The 16,405-nt window shown below is 45.3% G+C and overlaps 1 protein-coding gene across 3 annotated transcripts in view; it reads right to left on the minus strand.

The window, feature by feature from the left end:
* GRK3 (G protein-coupled receptor kinase 3) overlaps positions 1-16,405 on the minus strand; it is a 134,792-nt gene that overhangs the window by 8,600 nt on the left and 109,787 nt on the right. For 2 of the 3 annotated variants that reach the window (XM_079949553.1, XM_079949554.1), the window contains exons 11-18: positions 15,745-15,875; positions 14,679-14,773; positions 11,715-11,822; positions 7,578-7,644; positions 5,902-6,002; positions 4,774-4,840; positions 4,435-4,530; positions 3,699-3,861 (exon numbers count right to left, since the gene is read on the minus strand). In XM_079949553.1, coding sequence (XP_079805679.1) covers positions 3,699-3,861; positions 4,435-4,530; positions 4,774-4,840; positions 5,902-6,002; positions 7,578-7,644; positions 11,715-11,822; positions 14,679-14,773; positions 15,745-15,875 — 828 coding nt within the window. The remainder of the gene's footprint in view (positions 1-3,698; positions 3,862-4,434; positions 4,531-4,773; positions 4,841-5,901; positions 6,003-7,577; positions 7,645-11,714; positions 11,823-14,678; positions 14,774-15,744; positions 15,876-16,405) is intronic. The other variant, XM_079949555.1, reaches the window with a different exon arrangement.

Here is a 16,405-nt window from a genome sequence, read left to right on the forward strand (position 1 = left end):
GCAATTTGCAGAGGAAGACGTGCCAGAAAGAGGTCCCTGGAGGCTACAGTCAGAGGGCCACTCCATACGTGGCTTGTGGAATACTTATGCCTCAATTCCCCCTTGTCCATGTAGTAGCATTCTCCTCCAACTACTGCTATCACACATTTTAAGAGCATAAGGAGAGTTTGCTGGATTGGGCCAATGGTTCTTCTAATCTAGTTAATCACAGAGGCCAGTTAGTTACGACAACAGAAACCCCACCCAGCAGCACCCTCCCCTCCTGTGGTTTCTAACAGCTTCTATTCAGAAGCACTGCTGCCTCTAAGTGTGGAGGCAGAGCATCGCCATCTTAAAAAGACCCTCTCCATGAATTTGTGTAATCCTCTTTTAAGGCCTCTTTTGGTGGCCTCACTGCCTCCTGTGGGAGGGAGCTCCATAGTTTCCATGCACTGTGATTTGAAGGCCTTTTTTTCATCTGTCCTGCATCTTCCAACATTCAGCTTCACTGTGTTCTAAGAAAGGGAGAAAAACTATTCTCTGCCCAATTCTTCATGCTATGCATAATTTTATAAACTTCTCTCACGTCACCTCTTCTCCCTAAAGCTGGAGATTCCCTATGCTTTGAAAATCCAAATAGGAAATCTAGGACAGCAGTAGTTGGAGGAAAACCAGGGGCGTAGGAAGGGGGTGAGGTCCGCCCTGGGTGTCATCCTTGAGGGGGGTGACAAAATGGCACACTGGGGGTCGGCACACCGTGAGACCTGGCCTGCAGCATGCCCAAGCCATGCGTCTCTCCTGGGAGTGATGCAGTGGCTCGCAGCCCCGCGCTGCCCAAAATGCCAGTGTGGGGTTTGCGTCTGCCAGGCAGACTCCGTGGGCACCTTGCCACCCCACCCCACCCCACCCCACCTCGCCACACCACCCCATGTGCCACAGTGCCCCCATGTGGTGCCCCATGCACAGATCACCTCACCACAATGCTCCTGTGGGCAGCTCTCCCCGCCCCCGCCGCTCCAGGTGCCGGAGCAGCCCCTGAGAAGAACTCTGTATGGAGGGGGAATAAAAGGAGGCACAAGAGCTATGGACAGGCCCTAATTCTCTGTTCCAAAATATTTGGCTGAAGTGGCTTTCAAAGGGACAAGGCAAATTAAGGGAGAAAGAAGGGACCTGATGTCTCTGTGCCACCACTATGTTGAGAGTCATCCTGCCAACTGCCAGGGGCAACAGTGGGAGAAGACGGTTTCGTTTGTCTCCTGCTTTGGGGCCGCCTGGTCCAGCCTGGAGGCATCTGGACCCACTGGGCTAAATGGGTCCCCTCTAGTCCAATTCAACTGCTTCCTTCCTCCTTCTTTAGAGGAAGGAGAGGGGAAGGCAGAGGAAGCAGCAGAAGCAGTAGCACTAGTGGGCATCCAATCAGAGAATGTTAGAGATGGAGGGGTCCCCAGGGTCATCTAGTCCAAGGCCCTGCAATGCAAGAATCCCAGCTAAAACATCCATGACAGATGGTCATCCAACCTCTGCTTAAAAACTTCCAAGGAAGGAGAGTCCACGCATCCTGAGGGAGACCGTTCCACTGCCAAACAGTCAGAAAGTTTTTCTGAATGTTTAGTCGGAATTTCCTTTCTTGTAACTTGAGTCCTACCCTCTAGAGCAGGAGAAAACAAGCTTGTGCGCATGTCCGTGGCACTGGAAATTGTTTGTGCGCATGTCAGTGCCACCGGAAATCGCTTGTGTGCATGCCCACATGCGCGGGCCCGATTTTCGGCATCTAATGAGTGCTCTTTGGATTCAGTCAGTAAACCAGCTACAAATCCACCTAACAGTTACCTCGTTCAACCCACATTTTACCAGCTCCCTTGTGAAAATATCATGTCAAAACCCTTCCTGAAATCAGTATACTCTACGTGCACAGCATTTCCCTGATCCACCAAGTTTGTGATCCCATCCAAAAAAGAAATCAGATTGGTCTGGCATGACTTATTTTTGAGAAACCCATGCTGGGTTTTAGTAATCACAGCATCCTCTTCTAAATGCTTACAGACCAACTGTTGAATTATCTATTCTAGGACCTTTCCTGGTATTGATGTCAAGCTCACCAGTTGGTAGTTACCTGGGTCTGAATGTTACCTGAAGATGAATATTGGAAGATTTGGGACAAAGCCTCTCCTCCTCAGGGAGGGGAGGAGTTGTGAGCAGGAGCCGTTTCCCCCATTGGCAGGGGGTGCTCCGGCTGCTGTGGCACGCCCCCAGGTGGCCAGCCAATCAGCTGGAGGCTTGGGGGCAGGGTTTAGTTTCTCAGCCATTGTGCTGCTGGTGCACACATATGAATGGCCAAGTGGTCAGCATGCTGACATCCGGTTCAGCGAATGGTCTTTATTTCGTGATGATGGAGTTCACCTCTCGGACCTCTGCAATTATGTTTGGCTGGCCGACATCATCAGAAGCCTTAGGGATTGGTTGCAGCTGTGAGGGTATTGGCGGCGAGCCTCTTTTGGCTCAGGTGGCGGTCAGGCATTGGAATATGGTTGTGTGTTGGAGGGCAGGGTGTGGCCATCGACTACCCCTCCACTTTAAGGAATCCGGCGGTTGTGGATCCTGTCCGACGCCCTTGCTGGTGGCTAGGGCCATAGTACGACCCCCGGTGACATCAGGGGGGGCTTTCAGTTGTATTTGCAACAGGCTCCTCCCACTGGTGGTTAACCCTTGATAGACTCACCCCTCCCTGAGGGGGTGGAGTCATGCTCTGTTGTTTTATCCAATGCCTAAGCCCAATACCTCTCACATGCTGTAATCATGATGTGGCCTTTTTTAGCCCATTAGCCTAATATACTGTGCCCATGTGGCAGGTCCTTGAATCACAAAAGAAAAGTCCTTCACATAGCACATAGTTAAACTATGGAACTCCTTCCCATAGAAGGCAGTGATGACTACCAACTTGCATGGCTTTAAAAGAGGATTGGCCAAATTCATGAAAGAGCTAATAGCCACGGCTAATAGCCAATCTTTACTGTGACAACTTTATTCTAGTGGCCGATCTGAGATCATAACAATAAAGTCTGATTCTCTGGATACTAGCCATGATAGCTATGCTCTGCCACCATAGTAAATGCTTTCACTGGAAGCTGCAGTGTTCTTATGCTTGAATACTGCCTGCAGGTTTCCCACAGGCATCTGCTTGGTGGGACTAGATTGGCCAATGGATCTTCCTATTCTCTCAGGATGGGAGGGCAAAAGGGATGAATGTGAGCAAAATGCAGTTACATGTACCAGAGGGACTTGAGAATCACCAGCTCACACATAGCAATAACTGTCGGATAACGAGCCTCCTGCACAACATATGTGCTGGTGAGATTCGCTCCTGCCACTCCACCACCCTCCACTACCTGAAGCCTCCTCCGTGCACTGAATTATAGACTGAAAGCTTCCCTCTCCTCTTCTAAAGCACTGCCCACAATGAGGGTACTATCTAAATAAAGAAACTAACAAGCAGGTCCCCAGTAGCCACAGTCAATCCTTATGCATCTGGGATTCAGCAGGAAGAACTTCCAGGCCCCTCTCCTTAAGAAGTCAAACAGAAGTGCAAGAGAGCACTAAAAGAATCCTAAAAAGTCCTTAATGATGGGAGAGTAGAAATCAGCCCCTAAAGACCCTCACACTCTCTGCCATGACTTGGCAAATCCCACCTCACATTCCAGAACCAGAGCTGCCTTTGCTACCTTCCTCGTGCCCCAGTTGCTTGTTCTTCGCTCGCTTCCTGGCTTCGATCTTGTCTGTGTCACTGTTCACTGCATCATAAACTGTTTCCACCACTTCTTGTTGCCAGCGCTCTGAGATGACCAGGGGAAAGTTCTTGTACAGTTCTTGGTCACTATCAAGCAACTGATAAAAAGTGGGCAGTACAAGGAAGCAGAGAGAGAGAAGAGACATCACCAAAAGGGCAAAACCAGCTGCCTTCCATCATATCCATAAAACTGATTGGAATTATGCCTATGGATTAAAAATATATAATCAATCTGGAGAGGAGGGTCCCAACCTTGTCTTGGACAAAGGCCTTTCCCAACCCAACAGTCATAAAACAATTCTTAACGTTGAATGTACAACTACAACTCCCATCATCCTTGACTGGCTGGGGCTGATGGGAATTGGAGTCCAACATGTCCCTATCATATTAGGGAAATCTTTGAATGGCCCTGCATGTATTCTCTCAGTAATCCTTGCACCAGCTGGTGCAAGGACACATCCTCAGCTACATTGCACCTTCCCCATCCATCAACCTCACTTGCCAACACTCTCCCATCTCATTATGGACCACTGGAAGCCAAGAAGACTGTTTAGAGTGGAACAGGAGGGTCAAACGAGAAGCACAAGAAGCTTCTGGGTGAGCATGGTGGAAATCACAAACAGCCCACCTCCTCTGGTCTCAATGGCTAAAGGAAAATGTTCCCCTCACACCTTGATGCCTTTTGTGTCTTCCTCATCGAAGGAGCCAATGTCAAAAGCATCCGCCGCATTCACTTCTCCCCGCGGAGGAATCAGAGGCGGTGTGTACTGCCAAAGCAAGAGTAGCAGTTACAAATCCACAGGCCATTGTGATACGGAGTCTTAGTAGTTATTTAAAAAGGTAGGTTGCCCTTCAGCTGAGCTATCAGGACAATGTGTGATAAGAATTAACAACAGGGCAAAAATTCAGCACAAAACTGCATCAAACGCCCCATTTGAACTTTTGGTGCCTCTAAGAAAAAATGTACAAGCGTGCATAAGGGGTGTGATTAAAAAATAGCAGCAGATCACCTTTTGCAAGTAGACGTACTGCCAGTCAATGCCTTTGAAGAAGGGGTGCTCCTTCACTTCCTGCGCCCTGAGGAATGAATTGCAACCAGATGGTGATTGTCTTAGGCAATAACGCTTTCAGGCAGAGCAATTTGCTATGAACACAGAGGTGCTCTATATGGTGTCTGGCATATAGAGCTCAGTATTCTAGCTCAGTAGTATCTACACTGACTTGCACCAGGAGCCTGGGACCTCCTGCATGAAAAGCAGGTGCTCTATCTCCTGAGTTACAGCCCTGCTGCTTTAAATATTTTAAAAGGTAGCTTAGGGCTATCTAGGTGCTATCTAGAGAATCAATCCATAGAAATGGAAAACCAACGGATTTTCTCAGGGCTGCACTGCTATTTGCAAATTGATCAATTTTATTTGCATAAGTTCTGAAACAAACAGCATGCTTCTTTTGCTTTTCTGTTCATTTTTAGACTATGCGCTTCTCTTGTGTTGTAGGGGGCATCATACAAGGCATTCCGTCCTATGCGAGCAAAAGGGAAGGAATGCCTCTTTGAAGACAGGGCTTGCAGTCTGTATTACTTGTGTTAGTGATTTTTTAAAACAAAATCTGCAACCAATATATGAAGGGTGTCTTTTCACTGATTTAATTTATTCAGCAAGGGCAGCCCTAGATCTTTTGTTTAAGACTGAAGTAAAACAAAACTTCTGAGGGCTACTAACTTTAGCCATGATGGCTATGTTCCACCTCCCCTGCCAGAAACAGCACAACCCTGAACACTAGTTGCTAGAAATCACAATGGGGAGAGTGCTGTTGTTGCACTCATAGTAACATAATAAGAGCTGGCTGGATCAGGTCAGCGACCCTTCAGGTCCAGCATCCTCCACTCACAGTGGCCAACCAGATGCCTGTGGGAAACCCGCAAGCAGGATTTGAACACAGAACCCCTCCTGGCTTACAGCAACTGGTATTGCTGCCTCCAACTCTGGAAGGTCCTGCTTTCTGCCTTTCTGTGCTTCTGGCTGGCCACTGTGAGAAGAGGAGGCTGGGCCATCTTTAGCTTACCATCTTTAGCCTACTGCCTGGCTCTTTGGATGTTCTTAAGGCATGCAACACTTCTTCTATCAGTGAGGACTTACCCACTACCCTGGCAGCCAAGCCTCTTGCTCACGTCTCGCTGGAGAAGACCTTCCAAAAGAGACTTGAGTTCAGGGGAAAATGACTCTGGTAATTCCACATTCTGAGAAGAAAACAGGGCTATAAAGCTCAGTGAGAGTTGAATGGAGTTGCTCAAAAGTTAGGATCCTCCAGACAGGTATCAGTGCCCCCAACCCACAAAAAGCCAGTAGTGATGTATGGGAGTGAGAGCTGGGAGTAAAGAAGGCTGATCGCCGAAGAATTGATGCTTTTGAATTATGGTGCTGGAGGAGACTCTTGAGAGTCCCATGGACTGCAAGAAGATCAAACCTATCCATTCTGAAGGAAATCAGCCCTGAGTGCTCACTGGAAGGACAGATTATGAAGCTGAGACTCCAATACTTTGGCCACCTCATGAGAAGAGAAGACACCCTGGAAAAGACCCTGATGTTGGGAAAGATGGAGGGCACAAGGAGAAGGGGACAACAGAGGATGAGATGGTTGGATAGTGTTCTCGAAGCTACCAGCATGAGTTTGACCAAACTGCGGGAAGCAGTGGAAGACAGGAGTGCCTGGCGTGCTCTGGTCCAGGGGGTCACGAAGAGTCGGACACGACTAAACGACTGAACAACAACAACAACACCCACAAAAGACCCCACAGAATCATCTGCAAGCAAAGATGGCAGCAAAAAAAGAAGCTACTTACTTCTGTACATTCAGCACGGAGGAAGCTATGGTGTAGGTGAGGCTGAGAGATGGTGACTGGCCTAAGGTCTCCAGAGCCCTTGTCTGATACTCTAACTACTGCTCTCAAGGCTGGCTGGGCCCTACCTTGCAGGGCTGATGTTATTTATTTAACAAATGCAAATACTGCTTCATAGCCAAAGTTATCAAAGCGGCATAGCAAGATAAAATGAGACAAAATTCAAAAGCTACAGATTCCAAAAGCAATTAAAGCCATCACTACAACTACAGAATTAGTTTCCCATAAAACAGTTCAGCCTCCTTTTAAACAAAAAATGTCTTCCTGGTAGCTGTATGGGTACCTGAACTAAGAGCAGCCAAGCACTTTGCATGTCTTGAATAAGGAAAGGAGGCAGATTCAGTGGATGGCTGGATCAATGACCTTGAGGGCCTTCTCTGTGGTGGAAGCCCAACTTTGGAGCAATCTCCCCAGGGAACTTCTCTTGTTGCTGCCAAAGGAAGAGTTTGGGATGCTCTAACTTTTAGTATTGCTTCATCAGGCTTTTTATATAATTTTTTTATAGGAAGAAGGCTATTGCTGCTCTTCATTAATTGTCTTCCAACTGCTCTTTCATTTTAATATTATTGCAAACTGTTTTGAGTGATGGCTTGCACCTGAAAATAAGTATAGTTAGTGATTGAAAGGAACGAACAAAAGCAGAGACAGAACCACATCTGGCCAAAGGGTATAACTGCAGAGTAACAGTCATGATACAAAGCATAGAAACACTGGAAGCTGCCTTAGACCATTGACCCCTCTAGATCAGTAATATCTATGCTGGCTGGCACAGGCTCTCCAGAATTTCAGAAAGGTATCTCTCCCATCTCTAACTGGAGAGGTCAGTGGGGATGGAAGCAGGGACCGTCTGCTGCTGCTCTACCACTGAACGATGACCCTTCCCACAAACACAATGGCATCGTTCAGAATCCTTACCACTGTGAGTGTCATGCGGTCAATCTCATGCTTGTCTTTAGTCTTGTGCTGCCTGAAAGGGCTGTGCCTAGAGAAAGAAGAAAAATTAAAGCACTGATTTGGTGTGTGGGGAAGCAGGGAGAGAAGGGAATGGAAGGAAACAGGGACATGAGCACTAGGCAGCACAAGGGAGAATGGAATTAATAAAATTAGCTGGTGTCCTCTGGGTGTTTGGGATTAAAATCTCCCATCAACCCCAGTCACCACAGTTGTATGATCCTGCTGGGGCTAATGGAAGTTGTAGTCCAAAAAAAATCTCAAGGTCACCAGTTCGGCAAAGGCATGCATCCATGCACAGAGAAGTTTGCATCTGCTCCTTTGGATTGGGACATAGAAAGACTTTCATACCGGGGGAAAAGTTTTATATCCTAAACTGTAGAAGAATAAAGCATGTTCCTCAGCTAGCTGCCTGAAGTTCTGTGCTATAACATTCAGGAAAATCCAAGATGTGGCATGGAACAGATAAACTGTGTGTGTGTGTGTGTGTGTGTGTGTGTGTTTCTCCAGCCAGTGGGCTACACTTGGCCTGCCGGGCCTCTCTAGCTAGTCCACAAGGTCACTTGGAGAAAGCCAGGTCCACCTAACCTACATCAGGTATGGTGCAAGTAAGGGCGGGGCTCCCCTTTATGGATCACTGCCTTGTCGTGGCGAAGGGGCTTGAATAACTCAGAGAAGCTATAAGCTATGCTATGCAGAGCCACCCAAGATGGACAGTTTTGACCAAATGTGATCCACCTGGAGCAGGAACCAGCAAGGCACTCCAGTATCCCTGCCAAGAAAACTCAATGGACAACAGGCATATAAAAGTTATGATGCTGGAAGATGAGCCCCTCAGGTCGGAAGGCGTCCAACATGCGTCTGAGGAAGAGCGGAGGACAAGTACAAATAGATTCAGAGCTGATAAAGTGGCTGGGCCAAAGCCGAAAGGTCACTCAGTTGCGAATATGCCTGGAAGCGAAAGGAAAGTCCAATGCTGCAAAGAAAAATATTGCATAGGAACCTGGAATGTAAGAACCATGAACCTTGGTAAGTTTGGATGTGGTTAAAAATGAGATGGCAAGAATAAATATTGATATCCTGAACTAAAATGGACGGGAATGGGCGAATTCATTGATGGGCAAGAATCCCCTAAAAGAAATGGCATGGCCCTCATAGTCAACAAAAGAGTGGCGAAAGCTGTACTGGGATGCAATCTTAAAAATGATAGAATGATCTCGATACGAATCCAAGGCAGACCTTTTAACATCACAGTAATCCAAGTTTATGCACCAACTACTGGTGCTGAAGAAACTGAAATGGACCAGTTCTATGAAGACTTACAACACCTTCTAGAAATGACACCAAAGAAGGATGTTCTTCTCATTATAGGGGATTGGAATGCTAAAGTAGGGAATCAAGAGATAAAAGGAACAACTGGCAAGTTTGGCCTTGGAGTTCAAAACGAAGCAGGGCAAAGGCTAATAGAGTTCTTCCAAGAGAACAAGCTGCTCATCACAAACACTCTTTTCCAACAACACAAGAAACGACTCTACACATGGACATCACCAGATGGGCAGCATCAAATTCAGATTGATTATATTCTCTGCAGCCAAAAATTTCACACGCTAGCAAGGTTATGCTTAAAATTCTACAAGGAAGACTCAAGCATTATGTGGACTGAGAACTCCCAGAAGTGCAAGCTGGATTTAGAAGAGGCAGAGGAACCAGGGACCAAATTGCAAACATGCGCTGGATTATGGAGAAAGCTAGAGAGTTCCAGAAAGACATCTGCTTCTGCTTCATTGAAAGCCTTTGACTGTGCTGACCACAGCAAACTATGGCAAGTTCTTAAAAAATGGGAGTGCCTGATCACCTCATCTGTCTCCTGAGAAATCTCTATGTGGGACAAGAAGCTACAGTTAGAACTGGATATGGAACAATGGATTGGTTCAAAATTGGGAATGGAGTACGACAAGGCTGTATATTGTCTCCCTGCTTATTTAACTTATATGCAAAATTCATCATGCGAAAGGCTGGGCTGGATGAATCCCAAACCGGAATTAAGATTGTCAGAAGAAATATCAACAACCTCAGATATGCAGATGACACAACCTTGATGGCAGAAAGTGAGGAGGAATTAAAAAACCTTTTAATGAGGGTGAAAGAGGAGAGCACAAAATATGGTCTGAAGCTCAACATCAAAAAAAACGAAGATCATGGCCACTGGTTCCATCACGTCCTGGCAAATAGAAGGGGAAGAAATGGAGGCAGTGAGAGATTGTACTTTCTTGGGCTCCATGATCACTGCAGATGGTGACAGCAGCCACGAAATTAAGAGACGCCTGCTTCTTGGGAGGAAAGCAATGACAAACCTAGACAGCATCTTAAAAAGCAGAGACATCACCTTGCCAACAAAGGTCCCTATAGTTAAAACCATGGTTTTCCCAGTATGTATGGAAGTGAGAGCTGGACCATAAAGAAGGCTAATCGCCAAAGAATTGATGCTTTTGAATTATGGTGCTGGAGGAGACTCTTGAGAGTCCCATGGACTGCAAGAATATCAAACCTATCCATTCTTAAGGAAATCAGCCCTGAGTGCTGGAAGGAAATCAGCCCTGTCACTGGAAGGACAGATCGTGAAGCTGAGGCTCCAATACTTTGGCCACCTCATGAGAAGAGAAGACTCCCTGGAAAAGACCCTGATGTTGGGGAAATGGAGGGCACAAGGAGAAGGGGACGACAGAGGACGAGATGGTTGGACAGTGTTCTTGAAGCTACCAGCATGAGTTTCACCAAACTGCAGGAGGCAGTGGAAGACAGGAGTGCCTGGCGTGCTCTGGTCCATGGGGTCACGAAGAGTTGGACACAACTAAACGACTAAACAACAAGGGTGGGGCTTGGCCAAAAGCCCCTGCACAGCTTCTGGAGCACTGCACAAAGTAGGCTTGCAGGCCAATCCTACTAGATGCGCATGTGAAAGACTTTCCTCATGCTCTTGAACCCAGCACTAAACAGCTGATGCAAAAGGAGGTCAAACTTGCTCAGTTCCAGTAAAGCAAGAGAACTCCCTGCAGGAAACTCTCTTGCACACCCAAACCCAGTGCTAAGCAGGTTGGAAAGGCCCTGCTGAAACCAATGTTTTCCTGCTTTCCCCCCTGCTTTTTAGCAGCAGTTTCAATGAAAACTCAGTCTAGCAATGAAGCTCAGCCTAGCTGAGGCAGCAAAGTTTCAGCAGTTTCTGTTGTTTTAGAATCAGGAAAGAGTTTGCATTGGAACAGCTGCTAAAACAAAGGGTTACCCCCTCCTTCATTTTAGCAGTGCCTTGCTGCCTGTGTGGTGCTTCAAAGTCCTGTCCCTGGCACTTCAAAGTGCCAAATAATCTCATTTTTCCATAAACCTCCTAGGCTGGTTTTTATGTATTCTTTTGAAATGTTAAGTTAATCACAGTTACTATGGACCAAATTTTCTCAGTCCATTCAGCAGGAGATATGATTTTCCCTCAATTTTTGGCTATTATAATTTTAGCAGCAGTTATAAAGTTGAACACTATTTTTTTAACATTTTCCATAATAACATCTATAATAACATTATAGATAACCCAGCAGAAATATTTAAAGTTCCAGTGGGTATACGCTAGCTAATATATCAAAGTCTGATCATTAGTCTGATCATTTGGATAAAGTAATTAATTCTAGCTATCTATGGATTAAACTTGGATTCGAACCAGGATACACGTATGAGAAAATGGGTGTCAGATTTGGATCAAAGAATAACCAGGAAAAAATGGAACTCAATTTGGGTTAACTTCCATTCTAATATAATTTCAGCAGACCTAAATGAGAACTGTTTTAAAAACCCCTATCAATGGTATTTAACAATACATTGAACTTAATTTATAAATTAGGATTGGATAAATGTTGGAGGTGTGGATTAAATAAAGCAGATTACATACTTGGGAACTGTTCTCAAATTCTGGAAATCACTTTCTTTTTGCATCTCATCACAAAGCCCTGTTGCTCCAAGGAGCTCCAAGCACTTCTCACGTGCACAACAGAAGGCAGCAATGGCTTAGGAGGACCCCCCCCCCAATTCTGCGCTCCCCAGGATGGCTGGGCTCACCCTCGGAGAAGCTTGAAGAGCATGCAGCCCAAGGAGAACCAGTCTGCGCTGCTGTCATAGGCTGTCCCTTTCTGGAGCACCTCGGGAGCCATGTAGCCATGGGTGCCGCTGTGATTAAGGGAGGCAAAAGGAGCGAGTCAGACAACCAGTGAATGCCTGGCTGCAGTTTAGGATGCTATGGCTTGATGGACCACCTACAATGGTTCATTTTTAAAATCTGCAAGCAAGGGGCAGGGTTACTCGTGGACATCCAATGAAGCTGAAAATAGGCAGATTCAGGACAGATAAGAGAAAGTACTTATTCACATACTTAAAACTATGGAACTTACACCAATGGGAGGCAGTAATGGCTGCCAACCTAGATGGTTTTAAAAAAGGACTGCAAAAGTTCATGGAGGACATGGCTATCAATAGCTACTAGCCAGGATGGCTCAGCTCTGCCTCCAACTATGGCATTAGAATACCAGTGGTAGAAAGAAGCCACAGGAAGGAAGGGGGCTCTTGTACTCAGGTCTGGGCTGGAGGGTTTTCCAAAAGAGGCATCTGCTTAGCCACTGTGGCAACAGGATGCTGGACTAGGTGAGCCATTGGCCTGATCCAGGAGCCTCTCCTTTTGTTATTTTCTTGAAACTCCCACAACTACCGTCTCTGAACTTAACAATCTTTTGATGCAGCAAAGGGGCACACACTTTTGGTGAGAAGGTTCTGCAACAATTTAGTGCCCAAATTATGAAAAATGCTGAGAACTTGGCTAAACTCCAAGAATGAGTTTCTTATTGAAGTAGGTGGCCTTGGAGAAATACTTTGCTGTGCATGTGCTGCCCACAGGGAGCTGAGATCAAACTGATTTGAGAAACAACCTCCTATGCAAAGCATATTTCTCTAAAAATAAACTTAGTTTCTAGTCCTCATAGTTCTGAATTAAATAGTAAGATGGGAAGCTGTCTTGTACCAAATCAAACCACTGATCCATCTAGCACCATATTGTCTACACTGACTGACAGCAGTTTCCCAGGATTTCAGACCTAAGACTGAAACATGGAGTTGCTGGTAATCTTGTGTCCGAAAAGCAGGAACCATAACTCAGCATCAGAACATGTTCTATGCATACAGAGGGCCTTAGGTACAATCCAGCACCTCCAGATGAAAAAAGGTCAGGTAGCAGTCCTTATTTATGTAAGCGCCACTTGTCACAAAATGCCTCCTGAGAACTTAACATTAAAGCAGTCTCAACACCTGAGGCCCTGGAGAGCTGCTGCCAGTCAGAGTTAGTGGCCCCATTCTGCCTGACTAGGTGGAAGGCAGCTTTCTGCATTCCAATAAGAGCAAAACTGACACTGTTACAGGTGCCACATAATACATGTTCCACATTTGTAAGAAATCAATCTTTTATTGTGGCACCACGGCACTTTGGAACTTGCTGCCTGTTGACATCAGACAGGTGCCTTCGCTGTACTCTTTTCAGTGCCTGCTAAAAACATTTTGCTTGAACATGCCTACCCAGCCTCATAATGTTGATGGGCGTTCTAATCTGTTTTTAGCCAATCTCTGATTTTAATCATTTTTTGAATGTTTTAAATAATTTCCTTTACTGATAATTTTTTTGCTTTATTCTTTTTGAGGGTTTGGTTTGTGTGTGTGTGCATGTATGTGTGTGTGTGTGTTTTACAATCAAACAGCATATGAGCAATATATCAAGGCGAAACCTTTCCTCTTTAACTGGGTCTTTGGCCTCTATCTCTGGCCTTTTTTAAAAATATATATATATATTTATTTATTTTCCAAAAACAAAAAAAATGCATCGAAACATCACAAAACAACAAAGACAGTACATCCAATGAGAAAAAAAAACATGAAAGAATAAAAATTTAAAAACAATGACTCCAGTTTTCAGTCTCATGTTTACAAAGCTTCGTTTCTTGACCTCCTCACGCCTCCCTTTTTTGTATTCCCCTTTGTCCCCTTTGTCCAATTAAGTACAGCAACTCCTTACCCTTCTTCAAAACTTATTTCTGGTTATTGTAAGCACTTCTATTATGTCTCCAATCTTTCCTCCTTATAATTAAACACCTTTACCATATTAATTGCTTTGGCATAATATAACCTTATTTTTTCACCCTTTTTCTATTACATTTTTTACATATTTTTTAACACTGTACCACTGATGCCGTGTTATTTCATATCCAACATCATTTTAACATTCATACACTTTACAGTGTTTCTGCAGATAGTTCTTAAACTTCTTCCAATCCTCTTCCACCACTTCTTCTCCCAGGTCACGGATTCTGCCAGTCATTTCTGCCAATTCCATGTAGTCTATTACTGGCATCTGCCATTCTTCCAGGGTGGGCAAATCTTGTGTCTTCCAATACTTTGCGATGAGTATTCTTGCTGCTGTTGTCGCATACATAAAAAACATTCTATCTTTCTTTAACACCAATTGGCCGACTATGCCCAAGAGAAAGGCCTCTGGTTTCTTAGGAAAGGTATATTTAAATACCTTTTTCAGTTCATTATATATTATCTCCCAGAAAGCCTTAATCCTCGGGCACGTCCACCAAAGGTGAAAGAATGTACCCTCAGTTTCTTTACATTTCCAACATTTGTTGTCAGACAGGTGATAAATTTTTGCAAGTTTGACTGGGGTCATGTACCACCTATACATCATTTTCATAATATATCTCTGGCCTTTTAGAGTGGGTGGGAGGGATATTTTAAATGTATTTCTTCCCCTTAGTTTTAATGTGTTTTAATGTATTGGTGGTTTGTTTGCTTGTTTGGTTGGTTAAAAGTCATTTTGAGTTGCCTTGACCAAAAAAGTGGCTTATAAATTTAATAAATGGTAGCAATATAAATTTTATGAAATAAATAAATAAGTGATAAATTCCATGATAGTAATCATGGTGGTGTTGGCAAAGAGAAAGCAACAGTGTCAGCCAGAAGCTGTGTTTGCACAATACTTACACGCTGGCATGAGGCTTCTTTTTGGAGAAATCGCAAGCCAGCCCCAGGTCAGAAATCCTCACGTGGCCATGTTCATCCAAGAGGATATTTGCTGGCTAGAAGCACATCAATAAGCACCTGTTACTTAGCAACTGAAACGAAGAAATGTTCGACCAACAGGGTCAGTTCACCAAACTGTGCACATGCTCAACCCAGAAAAAAAAGAAAATGGACTTGCTGAAAAACTAACACTGTCCTGTGTCTTTGGCACAGCTGACCCCCCCCTTACCTTTCATCTGTTAGGGGCAGAGGGGGAAAGGTCAAAATGCTCACAAGCTATGCTAAGCACGGGCACAGACAGGAGATGAAGAGCATTTGAGCCCCTGGAAGCATGCAATTTTTTGGCCCATCTTCAGCTAAACCACAGAAAGTGGAAAGCTTTACTCAAGCATCAGGGCAATCTAGAAATCCAAAGAGGGTGGAGGGGGTGGCACGGTGATGAAATGGTTCCTCCCACCAGTCTGTGAGCTGGGGGCGAGAATCAGAAGCAGAGGCAGATCCTGGAAATCAAGGTGATTTTCCCGCTACTGCTATTCAGGAGCATCACTGCCTCTGACTTTAGAGGCAGAGCATTGATGGCCTTCTCTCCTCCATGAATTTTTCCAATGTGATTTTAAAGCCATCCAAGTTGGTGGTCATCACTGCTTCGCTGGGGGAGCAAGTCCCATAGTTTAACTATGTGCTGTGTAAAGAAGGACTTCCTATTATGTGTCCTGAATTTTACTCTTCACAGTCGTCCTGCAACTCACAAAGCGGGGTGGGTGGCGAGATCCACCCACCTGTCATGTTGGACTCTGGGTTGCCCTGATGCCTGAACAGGGCTATAGGTTTTTCAGCCACTTTCTCTCTGCCCCATTCTGCTTTTGCCTCTCAGGCCAGTTACAGCAAGCACCTGTAATGAACATCCCTCACTCCTTCCAAAACCAACCTGCAGTTCCCCATATGCATCTCTGGCACGCCTTTGGCACTCATCCCTCAAATCTGTGTGGCACCATGGTGGCATTTTCATCTCCTAGGTAAAAGTTACCTTCAAGTCTCTATAGACGACAAAGCGATTGTGCATGTGCTCAAGCCCAAGGATGATCTCAGTGGCATAAAAGCGCATCTCCTTCTCCGAAAACACTCCATGCTGTGAGAGGTGGTAGTGAAGATCTCCACCTAGAGGTGAAGAGGAGGAGAGAAAGGACCCAGAGGTCAGTTTCACAGGAAGAACAAGCCAGGCTCAATTTCCAGCACCTCCAGTTACAAGAAGGGGAGCAGCGTCAGGACAGGCCTTTGCCGAAGAGCCTGGAGAGCCTGCATTGAGCTAGGCAGTCTCCCCTGGGCCAGGAGAGCAAATGCCAGGACTCTTAAGTGGGAAGATGGTGTTCAGGTCGGTACTTAAGACCCACCCGCTTAGCTGGATCTTTAAATGACATTGAAGCTACTTCTAAGAGTGCAATTATCTTATTTTTATCCATAATTTAACTGTGATGTTTTTTATTTTTGATGTCTATGTCTTAAGAAGAGTTGCTTAACTACAGTGGTACCTTGCTTTAAGGACCAGCTTAGTTTGTGAACAACTTGGATTAAGAACGCTGCAAACCCGGAAGTAGGTGTTTCAGTTTGTGAACTTTGCCTTGGAAGCAGAACATGTTCCGTTTCCTATTGAGTGCGTTCCATTTGTAAATTTCCCCACTGCTATGGAA

The sequence above is a fragment of the Podarcis cretensis genome, assembly GCF_951804945.1.
Source record: "Podarcis cretensis genome assembly, chromosome: 13".
Lineage (NCBI taxonomy): Eukaryota > Metazoa > Chordata > Lepidosauria > Squamata > Lacertidae > Podarcis > Podarcis cretensis.